Genomic DNA, 21937 nt, shown 5'->3' with positions numbered 1-21937 from the left:
CAGTTCAGTTCAGTTGAGTGATCCATTTGAGGCGTGTAGACGGATGTTGTTCTACGAATATTTTTCGTACGTTTGGTTTGAAATAATCTAAGATAAGCAAACGAACGCGAGCTGAAACAGAGCGGTTTGACTTTCAGAGTCGGTGATTTCATCATCTTGAAGATGGTTTTGTCTTTTTCCAGCTTCATGGTTGGAATGTATTTATAGTACGTACATCTCCATCGCAGCATTCCGAGTGCAGACATCCGAGGAACAATCAGCAGCTGAACCCCATTCTAAATGGTTTGATGTAGTTTCGTACGCTATGGCTTAAACGCAAAATTAAATATCTCACTTCACTGTGCAGATACAGAGCAAAGTAGTTCCAGTTTGTTTCGTGCCAGAAGTCACACAAACAAAAGGTGAAAAAAGACCTTTGTAACTGATGCCGTAGAACTTCTTCAGAAGCAAAGCAAGCGAATGTGATTTGAGCATTCCAAGCATAAATATGCTCAGGTTTTTCAGGTTGGGTTTGAGCTCTTTTCTGTTGAGAGTGTGTTTCTTGACTAAGGATTTCTGTGGCGAAAGAAAACAATCTTCATTTTATGAATACGATGGATAGTGATGAAATGCTGTTGAAAGAGTTCGTTACGTAACAGAGATGACTGTGAAGATTTATTCGATAGAAGTCTGCAGAAATGTAAATTAATTTCGATATAATTTTTATCATGTGCTCCATATGCTCATATGCTTTTTATTATAACGCTTTATCATATGCATTTTTATTATGCTACGTTATTATACCATTTATATTTGCTCACTTATCTAACGCTACACAATTGCTTGTAAAAGTATTTTGTTACAAAAGTATAACTTCAACCACGTGCAACTTTCCAATCAAATAAATCGATATTTAAATGAACATGTGTGTTTTAAGTTCAATAATTCTTTTGTTATCTTCTCATGTTTACATAATGTAAACATCGTAATAGCGAACAATACACCCCAAAACCATGAGAACTCGTCAGAACACGCAATAGTTTTCCGATTACGTCTTTATCTTCATAATCCCCACATCCTGCTCAGTGACAGGCCTTAATCCCATGTTCGTGAAATGAAAAAGAAACCATGGAAGGATAGAACAAAAAAACCTAAACGCTGTAAACAAAGACAAGTGGAGCACGTCAGATTTGATGTTTTTGCTTGTCAGTTCGTCAAAGTGGCAAGTTTTTTTACATAATGCTTTGGCAAACACTTGCTTTTTTCTACGTTCCTCATCACGTAGGAAGCGAAATGGCGATGCAATGTGTGTCCCTTGATTCTTCACCGGTTACCAACACGGACGGGAAACTCTTGTTTAAGGCACAAAACTGTCAGCTAAAGTTTGGCGAAAGGTTAATGTAAATTTGCTCTGCAAAACAATGGCAAATAGACCCAACTCGGTGGAATGTTGGGGAATTAGCGCTCGGTTGAGTATGGTACATGGTGTTTATGTTCACAGGCCCTCATAATACGGTTAGTGCACACGACGAGCACTGAGAAAAGGACTGCGTTTTTGGTTGGTTAGACTTTATCCCTTAAAATTAGGGCCTCTCTTAGGGACATGGAACAGAGAACGGCTGCAGTGGTTACATGCTGTTTGTCAAATTTACATCCACGTTCTAATGCTTCACTCAAAATCCTGGTTGTTGTTGGCTACGTCATTACTGAACTACGCATTACGTTGTGAAAAAGTGCGAAGAATGAGTTCCCGTTAAAAATTCAAGAACATAATCAACCATGAGGAAATCACGCGCCTTCTGTTTACAGATGCCACGCAACGCCGTGCGTGGATACGGTTTGAGGTAATATTTTAATAATGAATCCATTACGTTTCCCAAGAACTGTTCACGAAAACACTTCAATATGAACCCTTCCATCCGACCCCGAGGCTTAAAGAGTGTGCGGCAACGGTCGTATTACTACACAACTCCCTGCTCTGCAGCGTCTTCCCTTAGGTGAATCCAATTATCTGGTTTATGTTGGATGCGTTCTCTATTTTTACTACTATCCACAACGATCCCAGTGGCCTCTCAGCGGTTATCTGGCCACAATCTGGCCAGTACACCCTTCGTGTTTGCTGCGCGGCGAAGGAAGAAAAGGATTTCCAAAGGTCGGCACTCCCCTGTGCGCAAACGGAGTCTGAGCAATCGAGAGTGGCTTTTTGAGTGAAGAGATTCATCCCAATTCAATCATTAAGCAAACATTCGACCCTCCGGTAGCACATCACACGCACTGGTGCTGTGGTGAGAAAGAACATGCTTCTGTTCGCTTGGCTCAAAGACTCAAACCCACCCATCTGCCGAGGTTGGAGTGGTTCCAAATTCGAGTGCATCCGATTTAATGTCCGGTCGTGGTTGTCGGTTGCAACGGGAAGCAGAATGGAGTGCAGATTGGCCACCTTCCCCGGGCGATGCAGTGTAGATTTATTGGAGGGATCCCCGCAAATCATAGGTATCGAAGAACTAATCCGCAACAGTAGCCAGAACGACGGTCCGATTTGAAACAAACCAAGTACAACCTTCCGGCAGCAACTATGGCTGAACTCCAGGAAGGAAGATCGGTGCTGTGGAGAACGAGAATTGCCCGTAGCCGGTAGCCGCCATTCCAGTCATCTGGCGAACGTTTAGACCCGCACCCTCGAGATTCGTTGGCACACATCTTCCCTCCGGTAGCATTGCGCTGTGTACCTACGGGTTCGACCCGTCATTCTATTGATAGAAGCACGGTGGGAGTAATGCTTTAATAAACAGTGAAGAAAATTGTTGTTTAAGCGCTCCGGTACCGGTGTTGGTCACGTTCGCTGTTTAATCTCGTCCCGCAATGCTTATTGAGCCGCGGCCGTGATTTGTGACGCAAAGGTAGAGGCTCACGCGAGGGTGCACCCGGGTACGCAGACTTCCAACTCAAAAGCTCTTCGACACGTTTCGCCTCGAGACGGGTACAGTGGATGCCTATCAGGGTGGAACCTGCACTTTGATGGGCGATTGCGTCGTTTATCGTATTTGGCTGGTGGAATAAAGTAGCATCGGTGTTTAATTGAGAGGTAGCAGTTTAGTTTTGGTGTTGTGCTTCATTTGGAACAGTTTAGCTATTTAACTTTAGTTCACAGATAAATGTTTTGCTGTTCAATAATTATCAAAAACCAATTCTCCATAAAAAGATCAATTTTTGCATTGGACATTTTTAATTGAAATAAATTGTCTTTGCCAACTAAAAACAATCTTTTAAACGGAGCTTAGAATATTGCCCATAGAGGAAACCCTTCCAGCAATAAAACGATGAGCTAGACGACGTGATTTGAATCAGTTTGTGTCATGTTCTCAAATTGCACATCACCCTTGTCATGTCTTCTCTGAGGGTTTGCTGCAATAGGGTGTTGCACACTGGGAGTACATCAGATTGGATAAGTTTCACCCAGTGGGAATATGGCAGAGGAGCACTTCACATCGTAGATTCTGAGATAAATGTGTATCCTCGATTGCAGTGAGACGATAGAGCACTTGCACGATGTTGCAAATTCTTCGCTGCTGATGACATAATTAAATGATCATATAAAAGCGCTAAAGAAACATTAAGAAATGCTCTACCATATCCCTCTTCAAATCGCCCTAATCACCGATTGCTGCAAACGTTGAAATGCAATTCAATTGGAGACTCACCGCAGAATTAGGTGACATGATTATTGCGAACACATGTATGCAGACTTTCAAAAACATTTCACAATATAATTACATGTAGGAAACCTTTGCATCGTCGACCGAAGAAACAACATCGGCACACAACTCTATGTCGCTTGGTACGTTGTATCAGCAGGGCCAACTTTCTTGTTCTCTTTGATTACCTACCGACGTTCGGAAGCATGGCTGCGTGATGCGGCACGCATAAACAAACGCAAGATACGAAGTGATGGTGTTGTATGATAACAAAATAGCACGCAGGTCATGATGAAGCAATGCTTTTTCTCGAGATGCGACAGGAAGATAGGCCCGGCTGCATGGGGCATGATGGAATATACGAAGAACATAGCCACTGAGTGGTTCGAAGTGGGAAGATTTCGTACGCTTGCTGCGCTGAACCTTTCTCTGCCAGCCGCTAAATGTTGCCGAAAGTTTCCCTCTCGACACGTACGCATGATGAGGGAAATCTTTCCGACGTACGACGAGGCAGTTTCGTTTAGCAGAAAACAACCCTCTCATGTTCTACCGTCTGTCGATGAAGTGCTTCTTGTATGTTTCTTTTGTCCTTAGAAGAAACCATTTGTTATGATGGTGTTTAAGATATAGCGCTGTCCTTTCGCCCAATCGTCAGTTCCACTCGCCGCCATAAAATGTAGGAAGAAAGAAGTGATTCGTTACCGATTTTATGATATCATTTGAAGAACAAAGCAGATGAAAGCACTCTGAAGGCTTTTATCAATGTGAAAGCCATGTTTTTCCTCCTTTTTACGGGCTATGTGACATTAGCAGTGATATGGATAACTGAGACTAGCAGATAAATTACACTTGCCAAAATTATACAAAAAAAAACCTTCTAAAATGAACTGACTATTTGCCATAGAAGGGAACATGTATAAGAATATTTGAAATTACTGGAAAATGTTTTTCTTTTCAGATTTTCAAAACCATACAAAACGTGTGTCAAATTAAACATATAAAACTTCACCCATCGCTTTCGACCACAACACCAGGTGCTCTAAATGGTAGTAAATTGCGACATTCGAAGTTTAGTAAAACTCCATCGTAAAACTCAATCCACGATGAAATATCACTGAAGTTGTTTTTCATCACTAATTGTAAAATGTCCTCATTTCGCGTCGTAGGAAGCTAACTGCAGTTGACATATTTTAATAATTTAATTAGCGAATGAGAATTAGTTCCACCGTCCCTTTTGCAACGTTACACACGAAGGCACGAGGGCGAACACAAATTGCACCAAGTTTAAGTGGTGGACTACAGCATGCCGTCCAGAAAATTTCTGCAACTGAACAGATGTGTGGTACGGTTTTCCTCACACCTTAATTTTATTCTAAAAATGGTCACTGCGTTCTGGTGGTAAAGGATTTGCTTTTGGAAGTTAATTGCAAAAGTGCATCGAGGGTAAAACTCATGTTCGGAAAACAAAACGAACTGCCACAGCAGGCAAATTTGGCTCAGCAAGGATTAGACCATATGTGCTAATGTTTGCGCCGTAGTCAGCGGAGCTTGATCCGATTGTGACCGCGTTGACTCCGGCCCCGGTAAAAGCCTTTTATAATGCGACGCGCCAAGTGCCTTTGTTGGAAGTGCGAAAATGTGCGAATTAAAATTATAATCATCACCATTAATTAATTATTTCCCGCAGGTGGAGCATAGTGGTGAGAGAGTAGAGCCAAAAGAGGGTAGTTCCGGTTGCGTGTGGCGATAGATTCGGCGGTGTTCAGTGTTTTCGTTTCAGTGCAGTGTGCAAATCGAAATCTCAGGTGAATGTGATCGCTGGAATCGGTGAAACGTGTTGCAAAGCGGAGGTGCTGCATGAAGGAGACCCATACGGTGTCGACATTCACAGCAGCAGCAGCAGCAGCATCAGTAGCGTCTAGGGCAACATGATGACCATACGTGGGATTTGGTCAGGACCTCAGTTTAAAATGTTAATGCTGCTGACCGTGACGGTAGTGTTGGCGTTGGTTGTGCCCTCCAACGAGGAACCGTACGGTGGCGGTGGTGGATATTTTGGAGCAGAAACGCGATGTCCGCGACTATGCGCGTGCACTGGCACGACAGTAGACTGTTCCCATCGAGGATTGACCCAGGTGCCCCGGAAGATCCCATCGGAGACCGATAGACTGTAAGTACTGAGCACGGTTCAATGATCAAATGAAATTACTTAAGTTAATGTCTGAGTACCATTGCTGCAGTTGTGTTGCGCTTGGTGATTGTATTGTAATTTAATAACTCTATTTCGAACGTTGCATCAACAACCAAATGTGGGATACACCGTTTGCAAATCAACATTTATTCGATTGGAAAATAAGTCATAAAGTTGTATCTCTTACGCCATGCTCGTGTCACTGCTTTCTACGGATTATCGATTTTATTGTTCCACATTATGCATTACTCAATAGTATTTCTCTTTTAAGTCGCATCAGCTTACCATTCTCGGCTCAGCTTGGCCGCTACGATGCGACGATGCAACTCGTTCGCCCACGCCAATAATATCGTTTTTCGATTTATCTCCGACGACGTACCTTCGCAATGACGTTGTTGAAAAAGGATTGAGGAACAAGTAAATAACTCAATTATCGAACGAGCAAGACCACCGAGTGTGTGTACTGCAGCTCTTCTATAAAAAGCACATGAAACGCATTCCTCGTTTTGCTCGGTGTGTAAATGTCGTGTTATAATCCTTCCCCTACTTTCAAAGAATGTCGCAAAAGTCTGGTCTGTACGGGACATGGGCCATGTATTGAGGCACGAGCTGTAGATTTAAATCAAACCACAAAACCCTGAGCCAAATAGTTGCGCGGTGGATTGGAGATAAATAAAATACGAATTAAAATGTAAAACATACCACAGGGCCGCGTCCACCCACATGTATTTCAACGAGGGTTTTTTTGCCATTGACGCGAGCTCGTTGTTGACAGACGGTCCGTATGAATCTGTAGCAGATTGTGGTCCTTGGGTGGTTCCTAGAACCGCGGCCCTGGCTGGGACTGTCGGTACTGTTTTTCATCGCAACAGCTTTTCAATCAGCCGCCATGAAGCCGTTGAAAGGCGTTACACCGGTTGGGATTTATCTCGTTGCGGATTGCGAGACGCCATTTGGCTTCAATCGTGCGCCACATGAAGTATTTATTCTGGTAAACTTGATCGACTGGTCGTGGTGAATGTATATTGATCAGAAATCAAAATAAATATGTTCATATCAGTTGTTTTTTGATTTTATTTTAATAACTTAAGAGAAAAGTATATTCAGAACGGTAGAAATATTCTTCTGTGTCTTGAGAAAGAACGAAGATTCGTTATGTTATGACGAACGGTAAACTCCGTCGACATGAATCGATAAAGTATCGTTTTTGTTGCGCGACGGTTGATTATGTCCCATTATCGTCGATTATCATTTTATGGAAACGGTGTTTTTATTGATTTTTTATGAGCTCTCCCCCAAGCATCCCACGATGATCGCACACACTCGATTGGAAGACGAAAGTATGCTGATGCCAAAACAGCAGAGAGGCTGTAGCTAGTGAATTGTAGCGGTACATCTACACTAGACGAACAGAGATCGTGTCTTTGATCATTCAAGACCATTCCTAAAGTTTGGAACAAAAAAGCGAATGATCATATTTACATGTTCGCAGCATGATCATTTGTCGTTTTGTCGTTGTTGTCATTAACCCTGAAGGTGAAAGGGCTTTCGAGTTTATAAACGACTGGCCGTAAAACCGAATTGACCACATGTAACACAAATGCACGTTGAGTGGGAGATTGGGTGGATCCGTGAAGGGAATCGTTGCTGTGTTCGTTGCTCGACAGTTGTCAGTTGGCGGTGAAGTAGGAGACATGCAGAATAATAACGGATTACGTTATTTTAATATTGCAGCATACTATTAAATGCTACATTTCAGTAGAGTTCTTCATTTTTTTATTATTATTAAAGGTCGCTTTCGTTAAATCTAAAAAAAATCAATTATCTGTTGAAAAATAATGCGAATCTCAAGAGAAAACGTCGAAAATTGCTTGTAATGGATATCATAAAAAAGATCAAGACCTCATTTTGGTACAGCATGTATGGAAACACGTTTTCGGTATTGATACGCTCCACAAAATTCCGCTTCACTTGGAGTGATGTGCAATATTTTCTTAAACGTTTGCTGACGAACGATGACTTCAGCAGAAAAAATCAATCGGTTAGCGAAATTGTTTGGGTACTGTTGTGCTAATAAAAGCATCAATTTGGCTTCTGACAGCTCTGAAAAGATGAGCTTTGAGCATGACGAGGAACGAAAGCCAAAGCTACCGTTCAATATTCTTTTCATGTCGGGTGTCGGGTGCCATCACATTTGATCCATTCTCACGTCATCAGCTATGACCCATCCAATTTGCTGTCTGCACCTTGTTAACAACCAGTAGTCGTGGCAAATCGCACACAAAATTAACCCAATCACGAACCATGACTTAAAACCTCAAAATAATCATTTGGTTGAAAAGAAGGACTCGATGCGATATTTATTGTGTTGGAAGGAACGCCAGTGGAGAAAAAAATTAGAGTTGGGAATCCTCACGACACAATCCACAATCGACAGGAACCACTCCTTCACTTGGTGGCAGTGTTTAAAGTGCAGAAAATGGTGATGATGAAGCACCGACATGACACGCAACAAAATGTCTATTCATAAACGGTAGATGAGTTATGGAGAATTTTATTGGCCTCATCGATTAGGGGCGATGTCGTGCGCGCGTACCGATCTCAGTTGTTGGCGTTTTATTTTCGCCTGAATCCAGCGAACCTGTCACACTATGGACGTCTTTTTTACTGCAGCTCTTTTATGCACCCTTTGACTAACGCTTGGGTGGTCTGTGGAACACAAGCATGAAGATGAACCGCTCGAACACGACCATGGTTTGTGCCCCCAATGATCATAACATAACACGAAACACTCCTGTGAGGCATCTTTCCGCAGACATGGAGTCAAAATGGAAATGTCAAGCGAGACCTCGAGTCGGCAGAGGAGGTTGGCCGCAACAATTGACATGTTCATCCACCGGGAGTGAATGAAGATAGAAAGCAATAATAAACTCTGTTCGTTTGTTGCGGTGATGCTTGCTGGATATATTTTTATTCGTTTTGGGTGTCTGTGCGGAAAACAAAACATTATTAAACTGAGCTTGAGGCTGCTTATATCTACCCGGATGTATATCTCCAGCAATAAAAAGCATTTAATTTTCTCTGGTGCATTTTTAGCTCAGTGTAAAACCATTACATGAGCTTCAATCAACTGAAGAAACATGGACCACGGCGACGATGTTGTCATTTTTTGCCATTATCCTTCGTTTTCCTTCGTGTAGCGCCCACCCGGGAAAAACAAACCTCATAATGATATGTTAATAACATAATTACGCATGTCGATGTGTGGAACCTGTAGTTCATGCATCCATTTTCAGTGCTTTTCCACTGCTCTTTCATTTACCGTAACTGCATAGCGTCCTTTGTGACTTCGCTAACCGCCAAACGAAATCGGCGGTATGTAATTTAGTAAACGATTGATCGTTCTTCTGTACACGGTTTTCTTGGTTAATTGTGCCACAGTTTAGCTCGTCTTTCAGTCGTCGTCTGTGTTATAATATTGCAACGACCTTTGCTAAATTTCGTTTGAGTTTTTGTAATGTTGCAATTGGAGTTAACACAAATGATGAATAAATGTAAGTGAGTTGTAGAATTGAATTTAGCATTCTTTATTATTTAGATGATTTCTAATAAATTTCCCCTTGTAATTTGATTGCTGTTTTAAACACTTTAATATTGTGCTTTTTTCAAATATCTAATGCTGTGTCAGAATATATTAATTTTAAAAATTACATTTGTTGATAATTTTTCAATTAATATACAACACCAACAAGACATACTATATGTTTATATAACTAATACTGTGATAAAGTAGAGATAGTGAATTTTATATTAAAGCGCATGAGGACTTTACTTACTATTCTGTATGAAAAGGTTTTGCATTTGCATTACAAATAACATCGGACTCTATTATCACCACCATAACCATTATCATCATGGTCATTACTATTAACTCTGCATACATCCTTATCCACTATAGCTATTTGCCTAGAACTCCACCCTATCTATCCACGTGTTGGGCTGGGATATCTTTTGCCAGAAGGTGAAGTTCTCCTGATGTTGTGCACTATGTAAACTGTGGAAATAGAAAAGGTAAATATGCGACAGTCACTATCAGATCTGCACTCATCCCAATCTCCACCAAACCAATGAAACAAAACCGAAACAGAATGCTAGAATCTCTCATCTTTTGTGGGAGAAGTTTGCTGCGGTTTCGAGTGCTTCGGATGGAAAGTGCACGTGGAATGCGGGATTCTAGGTAGTCACTGTTGAATGGCAAAAGCCCCATAGTGGAAAAGCAAAAGATGGAGCACTTTAGGGCACAGCGTAGATTCTTATCTCAATGGTCGTTCTGGACGATAAGTCTTTCGGAATTCAATTTATACCGTAGACACCCAATCGAAGCAACCTCATCTGCATCCGGTGGAAAGTTTCTTTTTCCCGGGAAACGGGAATCGGTCTGCGTAAAGCTTCGCAACGTTCGACTTCACTAACAAGCTGTTCCATGAATGGAGACTTTACGGCAACGATTGCAATGGGAAATCGTTGGTGCAAGTGTAACGCAAGTACTCGGCACATGCTGAGCCCGAACTGATGGGAATGAGTGAAACGGAATGTTCGGTCCTATCACTGTGACAGACCGACAGATGTCATTGCAGATGCGGCCTCGGACGAGTGCTGTAAGTGTCAGACCGAGCTCTGCGGTATTATGTTTGCTAATTCATGGCGTCAGAACTCTTTTACCTTTTTCCCATTTTCCACACTGCTTCACGGTTTGTCATGGGACGATGCATCTCAGTCGTGCAGGAAACGATGCAATCCTTGCAGTAGAATCCCTTTAATGGTTCATCCCAAGCGACGCATCACGTAAAATGCTTAGATCCACCTCTGTCCAATCGCCCCATCCGAAAGCCCGCATTAGACCACTTTTAAAGTGGGAGCAACTCTTGAGACCTCGATGGTGTTACCGCACTCGGTGTAAAGTAACACTCATTACGTATCCCATTGGAGAGAGGCTTACTCCTGCTCGAGTTCGCAATGAGACAGTAAATAAGAGGTTAACCACAGTTCAGGATTCAACGCATAGACGTCTGAGAGGAAAAGTTGGTCGACCGACGTGTGTTGGTACTTAAACTAAGCTGCAGTCCCAACCTGGGCTGTGGTAATGATGGTCAATTCAACATCCATCCTTGTTTGTGTCCAAACAGATTCAAACCGTTTGACAAGCAACTCAAACTGGACAGGTCGGCCATAGACGGTGTTGGACTTGGAGAAAGAAAAACAAGTGCTTCGGAGTTTGGTAAATAAGGGCAGAAATTCTGTCCATTATTCGTAATCCTTTCAACGCAATCGAATAAAATACCTATTTCATGGTGCAGCTCGAATAAATCTGTTCGTGGTGGTTGCCAGTCGGTCAGTAAATGGCAGTTTTAATTGGAGCAAACTTCGCTTAAGCACGTTTATAATGAACTATAAACTTTCCGTCACAGTTTTACTCTTCCCGACACGAAGCGCTGTACTTTTTGCATTTCGTGACCAAACCGATGTATCAGACCATCGCCGATAACATCGAGAGAAAGTCGCTAATGAAAATAGTCATTTGCGCCTCAAGAAATAGTGGCGTTGCAGCGAAAGAGCGAAACGCGGTACTAATTCATTGCGTTCTGAAGGATCGCGTAGCTCCTAATGGGTCGTTCCAGAGTTGAGTTGCTGCAGATTTTAATGCTTTATTTGCAACGTCTAGTGCAATTAGTGAGCAATGCTACCAAGGTGTTCTGTACCGATTTGTTTCCGCTTCTTTGCGTGGAGCTCATTTGTATTTTTTCGTATTGTTAAAGGTAGATGATTGAAGTCACTTGACACATCGGAATGTATTTGAAGCTCGCCTTTGATGGTTCGCCAACAACTAATGGCGTAGCAAAATGGGACAAAAACGAACGCTTCTACCATGGTGTCTGTTGGAATTTTCCCAGTCACGTCACGATCGGTCAAGCAGCCGGTGTTCCGGTCGGAGGATGTTGAAATGGGTTGACTGAGCGATTGATGTGTTCCGAGCGACGCACCAGCAGCAGCGCATTGTGCCCATTGATTGTAGCTAAAGCTGTGTGTTTTGAGCTGGTTTTTAGCACGACGGTGCAACCAGCTAGATGATTAACTTGCCTTCGTGTGCAGAACTCGTCAGGTCCGTCACTACGTCCATGCTGCGTGGAACACACATCAGACACTCATGGTACGCAAAAAGACCCCGAAGTCATCGGCGGTGTTTTTGCTGGTCTACGCCGACGGTTGACGGTCCGTGTCACACTAGCCGTTAAACGTTCCGGACCACGAAATCACGCTTTTGAACCCTCCATGCACTTGACCTCCGTGTATGGGTTGGTTCGGTGGTAAAGGCTAGTGAGTGGTTAGGTTCGATGCTCGGGGACCTCAGACTTGTCCAGCGTGACGTGATGATGGTCGTGTCTCAGCAGCAGTCGTGTGCTGATGGGAGCAAGAAGATCGATCGATAGGATTTTAATTAACAATCTGATACATCCAATTACCATCTCAATGAGTGTGCTGCAGTACCGACAGTTTGTAGCACTTGGCAGTATTCCTTAATTCAGCTATTCATTGAACCAGTTGATTGTTTTTAACGGTTCGTATTATTTAGTGACTTTTTGTCTGCAATCGTTCTACGTTCTTCCAATACACTGCAGCTCAATCTCTAGTCCGGTTAGGTTCTGTCAACGCGTTGTTTCGCGATGAAAATTGTGTCCATTTCAATTATAAAATCAAATATTCACGAACCACAGTTTGAATTTTGTGTAGCAGTGTGACGTACAATATGTGTGGTTTGTGCGATGAAAGGCTCAGTCCAGCGACGAAAATAGTTTGCATGCACCGAGTTCAATCACGTGAATGTTAATTTTCCCGAAATTCTCACTCATACTGCAGCAATTGTCAGGAGACTGCAGCGTGGCGGCACATTGGTTGTTCGTGTGAAAATCTGGTCACATGTCATTCGCAGACATACTGACACACAGCGACAGCAGAGCAAGCCATGAAGTACGCGATAAAAGCAACATGGGAATGAAATAGTCAAAAGTCAGCAAAGGAAAATGGTGCCAGGACAAAAAGCTACGTTTTGGAATGAGTTGTTTGAGCGATGATGAAATTGGCCTGTTTGGATAGTGAGACTGCGAAGTAATGGAAGAAATAACAAAGCGGATGCACTCGAGCGGTCAAATGGTGTTTGAACAAACCCCCTCACAATGTCACCATGAACAAGAACGGAGATATGGAAACGTTCACACATAACTACTACAAATGCTTTTATGATAAAAATAAAGCAGCTTACGTGGCCGATGCACATCAGTAGATTTATCCTATTATTGAAAAATCGATAATATTGCAGCAAAGTGCATTGTATTGTTTCTCCTTAATTTGTACGAATTTGTAGTCAATTTTTGTTGTCATCAATTCGATACAAAATCATAATTCGAAAATAAACTGTTTGAGTTTGAAGATTGGATTTTTCTACCGATTTGTAAATTAACATACAATTAATGTTAATATTGTTATGTAAAGTTAAGGCTACGATAAGTACTCACGTGCCAAACTGTACCTTCGAAGAGGAGTTTGTTAAAATGCTTCAGGAATACTCCGACACGAATACTTCGAACCCTATAAATCAGAGCACAGTTTTTCCTTAAAGCAATTACTGTGGCCAGACGGACATCTTTTCGTGATCACTATCGTGCGTTGCATCGTAAATTTTATCGTGCTCGGTCGTGCATTCGACCGTACCCAAAGCCCAAAACGGTTGTCGCGCGGGAGGAGAAGGTTGTCGCCTAGTTCGAAAGACTTACTGCATTTACTCGAACTACTGCACAAATGCATTTCGCTGCTATAGCAGTACGTGGCACGGTGCATATGGAACACACGGCCAGTGGACGTACGACGCTGCCGTGAAAAGAGTTATTTCAATTTAATTGAGATTATCAAATAGATTTACGATGACATCGGGTAAGGAAATGTGCCACCACGGCCAGAGTGAGTGTATACTCCGAAAACTGGCAAATAGGTGCACTGTGACGACAAATTCTGGTTTTTCTTTTGCAATGAATGGACCAAGTCGTAGCTGTAAGTCGGTCTGACGCGAGGCGCTTGAAGAAGTAGTGAACCGTGCGTAGAAGGAAACTACTAAGTGGGTGAAGTGAACGTGAGATGGTTCGAGTGTGTAACTCGACTAGTTCGTGATGTTTGTATCGGTTTATTTTTCAATATGTTTCGATGGCGCTTGCGAGAGAGCCTGTCCACAGAGCCACATTTGCATAATCTTAATTAATAGTAATTTGTTGTTTGTACAGCAGATCGTTTGCATTTAAAGGCGGTTGGAATGCACTTAATGATCGTCTTGGAAGGGGTGCATAGGACGGACTGAGCATTCTCTGGATGGACTAAACTGTGTCTCGCTCCATGTACATACGTTTCGAGTAATAAGAGGACTCTCACATCAATGTCTTCTACTGGAGACTTAATCGATTTTGACAGTAGGAGCGTTTAACTCTGTACCAAGAGCCCAAAGCATAAGGTGTGGAATGCTCTCTAGTTCTTGAAGAAATATATATTTTACAGAAGATAACCTCCTCTTTGGAAGTGAATAATTGCGAGAAACTTTAACCACCATAATCCACTCCGCAAGCCTACGATGCAACAGGATGATTTCGACAGCTTCCAAAAGTGTATTGCAGCAGGCCTTGATCCTGTCCTTCGAGTGATTTTAATGCACCCTTTGTGCGGTTTATACTCATTAACATGGGTTCCCTCCTGTAGTAGAACTCGCATTCACACATTTACCTGCAATTGATTTTAAGCTCTTCATTTGCATTATTGCTCACCATAAACCGTGTGCTGCCGGTTATAATCTTAATCGCTAATTACCATGCGTTCTGCTTAATAATATTCGCCGCGTTTTCGCCATGGGTCTCTCATATGCCGCTTCGTGTTCTCTCTTTCCCGTTTTCGTCGCATTTCTTTCGTAGCACGCTTTCGCTAGCACGCGTCGCGCGCTTTCGTAGCACGCGGATAGGACAGCGGGTACTTCATATGCTAATAAAGTAATTAAGCAATTGAAAATCCAAGCGCACCCACCGGCGTCGTATATGGCCGGTGCTCGAGCTCCGCTGGCTTGTGCCGACGTACCGGTTCCATTTCGACTATCACTCCTGCGTGTCCTGTGCTGGTTGTGTATATGTCTGTGAGTCGTGTAATATCGTCGTCACTTCATAAACTGAAAGCTCTTCAGAAGTGTACTCGAGGAGTGTTTAGAGGACTTGGCGGTGCAAGTGTTTTCCGGAGTCGGTCTAACTAAATCCTCTTGCCAGCCTAATGGACACAGGGTGTGCAGTAGTCGCTCATTAATGCACGGTCACGGGACGATGGATCCATCCGTCCTTTGGTCAATCCGGGTTAGATGATGGAGTTCTATGAACGGGAATCTCAAACTTACTCAAACAAGCCTCACTTAAACACTCTTGACCATCGAAGTTGGGTGGTAGCCTCTGCCTGGAGCGTATGGCTCAATCTGAAGCCATGTGGAATTTTTCGATGGACAATGTTGCCCAGAACCTTCGACCAATAGCCAAGTGTGTGATACACGAGATAATACATTGTTTGAATTTGTCATAAGCTCTGTTTGACTTTTGTCTTTATCAGCTTAATGCAACAGGAGAACTTTTGTTGTACACCGTATTGAAGGAAAACAAACAACATTGCTCAACAATGTTCTGGAAATACTGAATCCATTTAAGCATTACGAACTCGCACAAGTTCTTCGGCGGATGTGCTGTAAACATTTATTATTACATAGGATATCCTCGTTTCAACCCGCAAGGAAGCGTGTACTGGATAACATTAATATTCTTCTAGTTTTTTCACACTGACGAGCAGGTTATTTTTCTTGCGAGGTGTGAAAGTGCTTCTCTCGCGCTCGTTGCGGCGCTTTGCCTTCGAATGTTGCATTATTTTCGCACGATCAATGATGCCTTCCGGCTGACGGTCGTTCCGCCAAACAGCTGGAAGAAATCATCGCTTATTAAATTAAAGCGAAATGAGCAATGCAGCATGGTTGGCTGGCGTCGTCAAATCGAGTTAGCGCCAGCAGCTGAAACCATTTCGGAAAGAGTTGGCGCATTGCGTGGAACCCCGTGGCAGAAGGGAAGGTTTGTTGTTAATCATCAACGCATTAAGCACGTTGGACGAGGCAAATGAGTTGCACGAGGTTGGGTTGGGTGGGCAAACACGAGATGATGGTGTTGTTTGCGAAATTCTTTCCTTCGCGTCGGTGGGTTCTGTAGATGCGTATGTGCTCGTTAAATTGTGCGTTGTTTCTGTTTCCTTCCACGTGGCTTTGCTTGCTCCTCTGGTAGGCCGTTTTTTCCCTCGCAATAATTCTTGAACAAGATTCGCAGTCTTTTCTCGAAACCGCTTTGATGTGGACGGAGAAATTATGTGGCTCATAAAATGCTCATTTTATGGACAATTAAATTTAGCAGCTAATTTCAGCACCTTTCTTGGCTAGGGTGTTCTGGCTGCTGGCTTGTTGATTGCGTTCGCTGCTCTACGAGTTATTTTTCGCGATGTGCGAAATTCGACAGAAAAAGAGAACGTTCATCGTCATTGATGTAGCGTTAACGATTACAACCTCATCATCGTTCACATTCGATCATAAATAGTTCCATGAGAAAATACTTTTCGATTAACTGACTAAAACATTTTTCTCGAGAATTAATAATGTTTCCCTCAGATACTTTTACTTTGCTGGAGTTTGTTAGAAACAATAAGGTAATATTCTCATCGATTACTGCAACTATTGAGCTTCAGAAGCTGTATAGGAGAAACCCCGTTGAGCTAGAGCAGTCATTTAAAGCTAAATGTTAAATGAGTCTTGTACATGTATTAAATGCATCAAATGTTACGGGAACCATTACCATTAAAACCCTCCTTATGCTAGAACCCATAGAAACGCAGCCCAATGTGCAAACGAACAACGGAGATAAACTGAAGCCCCCGTTGACAAACGACACACCGTTGTTCTGGTGTTCTCACCCGAGGCGCATTTGTTTCGTACTCCGAAGAATAGCAATCTGCAGCAAACAGACAAAAGCATCGCCTCAATCAGCATTCTACTGATGTTGTTCAGCTGTTCTCTTGGTTGGTAGCATTGCGACCAACGAGAGGATATACCACCGCTAACGGAACCCACGAACGAGCTTCTGGGGTCATGTCTGCAAACAAGCGAACAATCGTCCGCACTGGTAAATGTTGGATAGCTACATTGGCGAGTCCTTGGCGGGGAGCCTTCCGTTTTAACGTTCTCTTTATTTGCATTTGCAAGAAGGGAAGGTGCATGCCGCCTGAGGGTGCCGAGGGTAAATCTCTTAACACACTGCATAGCATGAAGCTGTCGTGTTCTTTTCATGTTGTGAAAATCGTGCAACAGCAGGATCGAAGGAAGGGGACCTGATGAAAGTGGCCCCTGGCAGCAGCAGCACCTTCGCTATCTGATGCGTAAAATCGTCAACATCCAACAAAGCTCGACGAGAACGTGAATGCATGTGCAAGTAAATGGTTAGATTAGCGAAAAGAGAAAACATTAATGTGAGGCATGCTCGCAGTTCCATGTACTTACAGTGGAGTAAATCAATGGCTAGCAGAATTTATTTTCAATTCATTCCGGTCACTCAATGAATTTTCTATTCTGACAACTCTGACACAAATCAATAAAGTATGCATTTTATTTTAATGATATTACTAATATCCAAAAGATAAAGTAGTTTTTAAATAATTTAAATTTAAATATTAATTTTGCTCCCTTTAAACGCCTTGAAGAATTGAAAAAAGCTCATCGCCCTGCTACCAAAACAAATTAAGAGAAACCACGAACGATTCCAAAGTTGGCTGACCAAAACTAAAATGGCTTCTGTGTTGCAATTTATATCATTCGAAGGAGAGTTTCAAACAGCACTGGACAAGACCATGGTCATTGCACCATCAGTCACCGGCTAAAGTTGCCGTGGTGTGAAAAACTCATTACTTTCATTCGTCGCTTTCAAATCTCATTCATCTTCGGCTGACTTACAACCCTTGCACAGTTTGTACGAAGCTTTAAAGTGTGAAGTATTTTAGCAGAGTGCTACTTTTTAGTAACAACGTTCTTTTATGTGCTTTTGCACTGGTCTCGAAACTGCCTCAATGTTTTTTTATTGCGAGCCTGAAAGTTGGCTAGGATGATCTCTTTCGTTATTTAATCTTATTCTCTGTTTTACGGCATCCGTCTTTAATGTTGCTTGATGGATTCTGTTGAGTATTTTTTTAACTGCGCCGGAATGTTAAAGGGGTCTCGATATATTGTTTATGTAGTTAAGGATGTAGATGTTGTGTAGCCTGCTGATACTTAGCCTTAGTTTTATAAATTTTTATTTGTGCAACTCACTGCTTCATTTAATTATTATGCTTTGCGAATCATCAAAGGTGTGGTCTCTCCCTTGATAAGGTTTCTCTCCCTGATTGAAGACAAATTGTTGCGACGCTCTAACGTATCATGCCTTATCTTAATGCTCATCTAGAACGAAACGTATTATATATTCCAAATTCTGATAATAACCATAAAACGTCACCAGCATCACCATCAGCGAAGAGTTTCGCAGGATATTTCAGCAGTTGGAATTGTTTTAAAATTTTATTACCGATCGCATCTTAACAACCAGCCGTATGCAAAATATGTCAACCAACTATCTTGATCATAAAATAGGTCACCTTACGTTAGCAGTTTTTCTTCCCGATAATAACAGCAAATTGAGAGGAAAATGAAAATAAATTGAAATGCCAACACAGTGTTTCTTGGAATCGTGGAATATAGCACCGCCATGAATACTAAGCAGCTCATAAAGCTTCAGAAGAAGCAGTCAGCGGAATCAGGAGTCTTGACCGAGTCATAAACGTTGACGGAAAGCGTCTCTCTCAACATCTTGGTGCTATAAAATCCTACAGCTCAAGTAACGTCTCGCTGATTTCCGTACTGTTAAGGTCTATTTCCAGAAGTAGATAAAATATTGATAAGTTATAACTAATTATTTAACTTTATTATATTTTGCTATATCCTACACAAGACATCGAATTTGCAAAGAAACTTACAGAAGTTCAACAGCTATTGGAAACACTATCACAATTGTTTCGTTCCTCATAGTTTCTTAGGTTTAGGCCTGAGCGTCATTAACGCTAAACTTGTTTTGCTACCTCCAACCGTGTGTCGTTTACCAGTTCGACACCTTGCAGCGTGTAGATTGCTTCCACTTCTTTAACGCACATGAATCAACTCACAGGGGATCCATTCACAGACGCAGTGCGCATTGGCATAATTTTCACAGCTGCATCACGTCGAGATGCGCCCAGTTGCTCTCGAGAAAAGTGCAAAGGGCTTAAACCACGATACCACTCGCTGTGATGAGCTCTTCACGTTCTTGTGCCAAGCAATCGGAGTGCCTTGAAGTAATCACTGGACCATTTTCAATCAGCTTGAAACACAACGGGTAAACCACACTTCATCCGTGGTTCTAGGCGTGCTTCGAGAGGCAATGAAATGAAATGATTACCGATAATGATTATTATTTTCGTGCTCAGCGATCCAATCAACGCACGCGTGTCTGGGTCTGCGCTATTCGAACTATCCGCAAGGAATGGCGCATGCTTTGCCTACGAAAGCTGCAAGAGCACACATTCACATATTGCTAAAGATTAATAGGTCCATTAACCATAAATTACTACTCAGAGATGGTTCTGCGATTCAAGGCGCTTGGCAAACACCTTTGGACGGGTTTTTGCCGCACGGTGGACAGGAAACTTGCTAAACCTGATTCCAAATTCAAAAGCGAGTCATAAATGCTACATAAAAAACGCTTCGTATTTTATGCCGAACTGGGAACGTTTGGTGTTGTCGGTGTTTCCAAGAAGTGTGAAGCTTTTTGGTTGCTATTAAGTATGGTTTCAAGTTTCAAATAACAGCAGCTGATAGCAAAGTTGAGTTGTCTAGTTTGGTATACTTTTTCCATTTTCTTCACAATACTTATGTATCTTTTTTTTCTTTTTACAGGTAAGTTCCTTTGGATCAATTTCGTTGAAATTTTAAAAACAATTCTGTCGTAAGTATACCAGTCCCTACCAGTCCATCTTCTAAGGCGTAATTCTAAAATGTAGTTCAATTATATACAAAATCATAATCTACATTTTTATCACAAACAATCAGTAAGAAAGATTCCTTTCGTCTACAATTTCAAACCAAATATAAAATAAAGCTTGTCGCTCCGTAGTCGTGAAGATGAAAAAAGGCACGTCCAATGTGTTTAATTTGGTCTCTTTGCTCGGTAGTGCAGATGCACAATTATGAGACCGTACACTTAACAACTGTACTGCAGTTTTTCTCTTCCCAGCCAAGCGTTGCAACGATTGTGAATGAAACAAAGTACCTCCCGAGCACTGCAATGGGCTCCCTCTTAACTACTCACGTAACTCACGGCTTATTTAATTTGCAAAGTTTTCAGAGCAAATTCATGGATACTGGAAGGCAGAATGAGTATTTTTTTGTGTACTTGTGCTACCGTTTGAAATGAAATACAGCATTAGTGTGCGACGAGGATATTTTTTCAACTGAAGCGCGATTAGGTTATGTTTCTTCTCGGTTCGTTTGTATGTTATGCTTTGTGCAGTCGGCATGGAATGTCCATATTTAGCTTTAATAAAATCCACTAGTGTTCATGATGGAGGAGTAGAGCATACATCTTAAAGTCAGACTACATATTTTAACATTGGATTGAAAATATTTTTCAGAAATTTATGTTATCTGCTTCACTTGTCCCTGCGTCTGTAACTGTCAACAAGCAGCCATGATTCATACTTTTGCCCCTTCAGTCAACCAAATCTATGAGAATTAGTCATTAGAACAACCGTGAAATTATTTGAATTTTGAATGAACTCTTGAGGACGTTTGCAAAACTTTCTTCCTTTCATTCGGAAGCCGGAGCGTGGTAAACACTTTCTCTCAAATCAAACCCAAACATTCTTTCCTCAATCTTCCGGAGGTTCTTTCCAAAGTTCTCGATTCAGGAGTATTTCCCCATGTTTTGTTTTACATTCAAACATAAAAGTCAGCTCTTCAGGAACTTCCTCTTTCGCGGTTTCACCCATCATTTATTCAGCGCTTAATTAACGCACTGTCATGCTGTCATTGTCAGCGACACTACGCCATCAACGCCCGTTGGTGTTATTAGTCCTGGTCTATTCAGCATTCCTCTCTCACAGGATTGTTGTCATTTGTTTTCGCGTCAGGTTAAAAGAATATTTGTATTTTATCTAATGATAGATACCATTTTTATCATTTTCTGTTTGATACGTGATTGTGTCTGCTATATCGACCGCTTTTTAAATTTCAACTTTCCAACAGTGGTACAAATAAAACAGTTCGCTATTGAAGCTCTATGGTCTCGTTTATTATTCGTTGACCGTTCTCGGTGAATCTGTTAACACCCACGCAACGGCCATTGCCTCGAAGCGACGACGATTTGTTCTTTCTTGCAGTGAGTGCAACACCAACAGTGTTTACCGATCGCGACCACAACTGTTACGATGTCTGGAGTCACCCCAGCCAGTTAACTGAAGATTGAGCCAGAAGGAAACAGTTTATACTAGCAACGCTAACCACAATACTCCCTTTTACATACGTCTTCTGTTGCACAGACTATGTTGTTACATGTTTTACGAAAACCATTACAAAGTTCATTAAATATGTATTCGCCTGTAGCGTCTTGGCGCCGTCTCCATCAACGTCGTCGTCCAGGGCGTCGTTGGTTAGTCAAGCAAATGGGATAATGGTTGTTCGCGTACGTGCGTGTGGACACAATCGATTACTGTAGCATAAGGGCTAATATCGTGTGCGTTTCTTTCTTTAGCGAGGTTTTATCCATTCGCGAGGGTTGAATCGATCCCTCGGCGGAAGTTGTTCGAAGGGCTTCGGTGATTGTTTGATTGATTTTCTGCAGTTATTGAAAATTAGTCA

At 42.1% G+C, this 21937-nt stretch overlaps 2 protein-coding genes across 2 annotated transcripts in view; both read left to right on the top strand.

Moving 5' to 3' along the window:
• Positions 1 to 5596, top strand: part of LOC128299354 (uncharacterized protein K02A2.6-like) — a 59291-nt gene extending 53695 nt beyond the window's left edge. Inside the window, exon 2 of the mRNA XM_053035292.1 lies at positions 5455 to 5596. Coding sequence (XP_052891252.1) covers positions 5455 to 5596 — 142 coding nt within the window. The remainder of the gene's footprint in view (positions 1 to 5454) is intronic.
• Positions 5597 to 5602: 6 nt separating this feature from the next.
• Positions 5603 to 21937, top strand: part of LOC128299353 (protein slit-like) — an 89486-nt gene continuing 73151 nt past the window's right edge. Inside the window, exon 1 of the mRNA XM_053035291.1 lies at positions 5603 to 5844. Coding sequence (XP_052891251.1) covers positions 5603 to 5844 — 242 coding nt within the window. The remainder of the gene's footprint in view (positions 5845 to 21937) is intronic.

The sequence above is a fragment of the Anopheles moucheti genome, chromosome 2 (genome assembly GCF_943734755.1).
Source record: "Anopheles moucheti chromosome 2, idAnoMoucSN_F20_07, whole genome shotgun sequence".
Lineage (NCBI taxonomy): Eukaryota > Metazoa > Arthropoda > Insecta > Diptera > Culicidae > Anopheles > Anopheles moucheti.
The sequence above is the reverse complement of the archived record's forward strand: the minus strand, read 5'-3'. Positions and strand labels throughout refer to the sequence as shown.